The 6000-nt window shown below is 33.7% G+C and overlaps 1 protein-coding gene across 3 annotated transcripts in view; it reads right to left on the bottom strand.

Annotated features, from left to right (window-relative positions):
- Positions 1-1220: 1220 nt before the first annotated feature.
- Positions 1221-6000, bottom strand: part of grb14 (growth factor receptor-bound protein 14) — a 28413-nt gene continuing 23633 nt past the window's right edge. For all 3 annotated transcript variants that reach the window (XM_028022747.1, XM_028022749.1, XM_028022748.1), the window contains 4 exons: positions 5438-5507; positions 5271-5358; positions 4724-4817; positions 1221-3263 (listed from right to left, as the gene is read on the bottom strand). In XM_028022747.1, the coding sequence (XP_027878548.1) occupies positions 3117-3263; positions 4724-4817; positions 5271-5358; positions 5438-5507 (399 nt within the window). In that variant the 3' untranslated portion in view covers positions 1221-3116. The remainder of the gene's footprint in view (positions 3264-4723; positions 4818-5270; positions 5359-5437; positions 5508-6000) is intronic.

Here is a 6000-nt window from a genome sequence, read left to right as displayed (position 1 = left end):
TCTTCCTTGTAACATTTAAATTCTCTATTGTTGTAACTTTTTCAGCCAGATTGCTCCCTCTTCCATAAATTGGAGTAAAATTAAACCTTATATAATCAGTGCTGCATTAACTACCTTTCATTACTTTAGTAATTAATACTAAATCACCAATTTGGTAGTTTATCTAGAGCTTTAACGCACAGGACACCAGAACCATTTTTTGAGATAGAGTTCAACATTTTACCCACCAACATTTTGACATATGGCAGAAAATCAAACTTCTGATCTTTCATCTGAAAACCAGCCGATCCACAGCACCCCCCTGCTGTCAAACTATGTCAGTGTGGTACACTGACATAGTGTACCACACTTCATAGTGTGAAAATAGCATGGGGAGAAAGAATACCACAAGAGAAATCTTTGGTTTAGATGTTAGCTCTAAATCTAGATCTAGTTCCAAATCAATGGACACATTGCTGGTTGTGGCACTGACTATTGCCAAAAAAACAACACTGCTTATTTGGAAAAAAAAGAAGAAGAAGAAATTGGTACATTACCATGGCTAGATCTTCTCACACCACAGATAACAATTGAACAAAAAACAGCAATAAATAAAAATCAATCAGAATCAATAAAATATATTCCATTATTCTAGATGCCATTTCAATGCTGGTGAGTTGTGCCACTGTGGAAACAAAGACCCGGGCCAAAGGAGGGAAAATGGGACAATTTACTAAAAAAAAATCACAAAACATGTTCTTTAGTTGTTTTCAATGTATTTGCTTATTTATTCTTTGTCCTGGCATGTATTTTTATTATTTTACTTGTTTATAATATTTGTTGTTGTCCTTTTTGCCTTTCTATCCAAAATATCTGTAACCGTAGATTAATCAACGCCATTTGGTTATGTTCTGTGTTTTGTCTTTGTCCTATATGTATCCATTTTAATGTGTACCTCCTTTATTTTTGTTTATTTGTTTGTTTTGAAGTTGTTTGTTTTCTTATTTAGTTGGTTATTTGTTATTTTGTAGATCAGTACCTCTGTTTGTTAATCTGTAATATTTGTTTTGATTGGACCAAGTGATGATTAAATAATAATTAAAAATAAGAAAATACCGGGGAAATAAAAGGTCAAAAAATGCCAATTACCTCCCCATGTACATGTATCATAAAGGTTAAGCTGCTAGTGTATTACTAATTGAATGCAAAATTTTGAAGCTAAAATAAAACGCAGACATCTATTTTAAAAGTGACTCAAAATATCTTCTTTTAATAATGTAGTTTTGTTTTTTTCTTTTTAAATAATAATAATAAATTATGCTAATTTTACACAGCAGTGCTAATGGCATACAAACAACTATGACAAAAACATTTCTGACACTGCCTTTAAGTGGTGATCTACAGTGGTTGTATAGCATCAAGTTACAATCAATCCAGGTGCGAAAACAAAAAGAACAAACTCCAAAGGGGTTCATTTTATTTTACAGGTGAATTCAGTATGATCAAAATCGGTTATACACAATTTCTTCATAATGGCTGAAAGGTAAAAGATGTAAGATACACCTTTTTACTCTTGTTCTTAAGGAAGCTCAGAAGTAATTACAGAAAGACAAACTTCTCTCACCATTTTCCTTTTGTTTCTGCTTTGCAGCTGAAAACGCTGTACTATTTCTTGAGAGGCTGTTTCTCTCTACTAAACAAATAAAAAAAAATCCTGAACACTGAGAGGTACAAAAACAAGAAAAAAATAGCCCTATTTATGTTGAACAGCTGAAACTTGTTCTTACTGATGTTTTCAGAACTGCATGCATCCAATTCAGCATATGTTTCTTTATTTGAAATGAATCATGTATACAATACCACCCAAAATAGTTACTCACCTTAACTTTTTTCTATTTTTTTCTACTTTAAAAATCACAAACTTTAATATATTTTTATTGGGATGCACATAACTAGAAGTTTTCTTGCAGGCTTGCCTTTTTTTGCACATAATTTTTTAAAATTGTGGCATGTAGTAATTACTCAGCAGCCATCTAGTGCCCATAAAAAAATGGAGCAATCAATCGCGATCAGAAGTCAACCAATTAGTAAATAGTGTTCACATGTGCTTAGTATGATTCAACAACTGAAGAGGTTTGTTAGAAAACATTTCTTAACAAACAACATCAGAAAGACCAAGAAAGAGCAGACTGATCAGGTATAAAGCTTTGGAAGTATCATATCTTTTCATATCATCATCTAGACATGAAAAGAGTGTGGTAATACTACAAACCAACATGGTTATCCACCTTTGCTTGTAGGCCAGGCAAAAATGCATTCATCAGAAGAGACAGCTGGGAGTCCTGTGGTACCTTTGGAGGAATTGGAGAGATCCACCGCTCAAGTGGGATAATCTGAAGGCAGGGAAGATACAGTATTTGTTATGTGCTCCACAAATCTGGGTTTTACAGAAAATTGGCAAGGAGAAAATCTTAAGAAGTTTTTTTGGAGTTTTCCCCAAGACATATACGAGACACAGCAAATGTGGAAGAACGGAAGAAAAATGCTGTGGTCAGTTGAGGTCACTGAAAACTTGACAAGCTATTTTGTGAAAATGTTAGTCATTAGATACATCTTCCAAAGCATTTGGAGCTGTAATTGCAAAGGGAGAAATTTCAGATTTTTTTTTTTTTACATTTTCAGAACCACTTCTCTTTCATCATTATGCATCTTGGCATACCGAGAAAAACAAATCCCAATAAAATATAATAAAGTTTGTGGTTGTAGAGTATAAAGGAGTTTCAGTAATATTGTATGTGTACACCATTAGAAAATCAGCTATTACAAAAAAGTTTCACTTATATTGTGAAGTGACAAAATTTCACACTTTTTAGAGCAAAACATCATGATTAGGCTTTGCAAAATAGATTTCCCAATACATGTAGAGACACAACTGAGTTAAAAAATAATCTTATTTGCAATCTATAATGGTAATGCAGTCCATTCTGAAAGCTGACCTTTCCTGAAAGAGAAAAAGTAAGATGGAGAATGTTCCACATTGTGAAAACCATAGTCTCTACGTTGTTCTTCTGTAAGGCAAAAACTTGTCCAACAAAATCCAGAGTGAAGGGCCCATTGGGGAGTCTTGAGTGTCCATTTCACAGGGTGATCCGGATACAGTGATGCTTCAGTCTGCAGGGGAGAGTCCCACGGTTTAACTGGTAAAACTCCACTAACTGGATCAAATCAGTAAATCGTGTGTGACCGTCATCCAAAGTATAGAACAGCTCCCCTTCATCGTCCACCTAAAATGGACCAAATACACACATTCACACGTGCACATAAAACAGAGACAAATATAATACAGATACTGCCAATTGTGGCAAATAGAAAACAAGTGAAATTGACCTTGGTGCAGAGTTTATTTTACATGTTTGACTCATTTCTCATCTGTTTTTCATGGACATCTAAACCTTTATTTAGGATTATTTGACAGTATATGATAATGACTTCAAATGTATAGCTACTGTCATACAAGGACATGTTTTGAGCCAAAAGAACAAGGAGCCCCAGATATAATCCATAAATTAGAGTCAAGTTGGATTATGTGAAAAGAAATACAAAAGGGAGATATAAAAAACCTCAATTCGCTCTATCACAAGTTTCTGGACATTTAAAACAAATTATTACAATATATTTTAAGATGATTTATGGCATTTTAATAGTAAAATGCCATTTTTAATAAGGCTATATGTCTACACCACTGTTTTTCAATATGTTTTCCTATTTTGTTGGAAACTGTGATTTAGTTGGATAAAATGTAACCTTACAACCAACCATCTTCTAACTTGTGTTCCCATGACTGAGGCACAACATCATGGATGTTACAATGAAGTAATGCTAAGTAAGGCTAATAGGCTTAAAGTATAACTATTCAAGTCTTTATAAGTGCTTTTTTATTTATATTTTTTCTTCAGCTGTATGTTAATAACAAAATCATGGAAGTGGTTTAAAGATATATATATATATTTTTTTTTCCCAGACAGGTCCTTCCACCTCCTATTAGTTTTTACACTTCCCTAAATTTAAATGGAGATGGCAGATATATATCTGACAACAACTTGTATAATAGTCAAGGAGATTTGTCTGGTGTCATTGCAACAAAAGATAGTAAGATGACTACAGAAAACAAGACAATGTGCATAATAATGATATTAAGCTGTACTGCAGGTAAAATAGCAGGGTAGATGTCATCCATCTTATTTACAGTAAATGCACAGGTGAATCTCAACACATTTGGAAGCTTGGTTGAAAATAGAAAACAAAAATGGTGCATGACAAGTCTCCATCTGTTCCAGCTAGGAACTTCTGTATGTGAATCCAGCGAAACTGTTTGTATTGGTGTTGTTCAGGCATCAAATAATCCAATCTGTCAGAAAAGTTGGAGAAAACCTAATAAAGTATAACCTGTAGTGTTTTTAATTTTTTTGTTTGTTTTTGTTTTATACTATGACTCCAAATTTGGTCTGGAAAACAACCAGTGCCATTAATCAAAGCGATTTGATTTGATTTTGAGTTAAGCTCTGACTATAGAGATGTTAAATAATCTCATGACATATATCTTCTTTCTCTTTTTAGCAATTTATTACCATAAATAAAATAATTTTGGTCTGTATTTGTAAAAACACCCTCATCTGACCAACCTTTTAATCAAAAGAAAATGTTTTCCAGTTTAGCTTAGATTTATGCAAATAAGTGTACTTACTGGTAGAATCTGAAAGTGTTTGATTTTCTGCATGTGGCAGAGTGAGAGAACAAACGTCTTTGGGTTGCTTTGACTGTCCCTCAGAAGGAACACTCTGGAACAGGAAGAAACCTAGTTAGTGTAGTTTAAGCCAAAGTGTGTATGTTAAAATACACCTTCTGAGACTTACCAATATTTAAATCTTCATGAATTATTGAGATGAGTAGTAAAACATAATATAGTCAATTAAAGATTGTTGTTGTAGTTGTCTTGGTAAAGATATCACTGACGTGTTGACAAATAAAAGCAAAGGAAAGTGTTAAGCTGTGACACTGTAGCACATAAATGTAGCCATTTTAATGGTCATCATTTGTAAATAATAATTTTGTCAACTGCACATGATTGGTCTAAGTGTAAACAATTATAAATGTATTGTTGTACTTGCTCTTTTCCAAATCAGCGAAGACAGAAAAACTCTCTAAATGATATGAGGCAAGAGGTCACCCGATTTGCAAAATCCCAATTGTCTTAAGCAAGACAATATGCTAAAAGAGAATGAACAACTTACCCATCAATAAGACCCTGCTGGGTAATTAAATGCTGAGCTTCTTCCCTAGACAGCTTTCCATGGAACCACGGCTGAGCCAAGTGGATTGCTGCAGCACAAAGATTGAGAGTTAGCTGTTTTATTACATGTGTACATACGTGAAGCAGATAGAGAAGTATCTCACATACCTAGGTTTGGAATTGAGCTCTGTGCGGAGGAGGGGCTCCCATGACCACTCAAACGGTGGCAGCTTTTCCTCTGAGGGAGACATGAGTGATCTTCATAATATAACTTATATATATATATATCTTTTTACGTTTTGTCACATTACAGCTACCAACTTCATTTTATTTTATTGAGATTTTAAATTAAATTTTAAAATTAAAATTTTAGGTTTTAAATGGTAAATGGACTGAACTTATATAGCACTTTCCAATCATTTTGACTACTCAAAGCACTCTTCATATAAAGCAGCACATAATTTTGATGCAAAAGGAAAATGATGCATGAATTTTAATATTTCTCAACAAGCTTTGCACATCAAGCAAATCAAAGCTCTGCCTCTTTTGCAAATTAAGTCAAGCTCAGTCAAATTGTATTGGCAGTATCAACAGTGTTTTGCACACAGGCCAAATATTCAAATTGTGGTTTTATTGTATCTGAGCTCCTTCACATGTTTGCTTTTCCCTATGTGACAAGTGGAAAACTGCAAACTGGACTCCCTCTTGCTTTCAACCTGCCGCTCTTTCAC

Source organism: Xiphophorus couchianus, chromosome 7 (genome assembly GCF_001444195.1).
Source record: "Xiphophorus couchianus chromosome 7, X_couchianus-1.0, whole genome shotgun sequence".
Classification (NCBI taxonomy): domain Eukaryota; kingdom Metazoa; phylum Chordata; class Actinopteri; order Cyprinodontiformes; family Poeciliidae; genus Xiphophorus; species Xiphophorus couchianus.
Note: the sequence above shows the minus strand (reverse complement) of the source record. Positions and strands in the feature narration are given on the sequence as shown.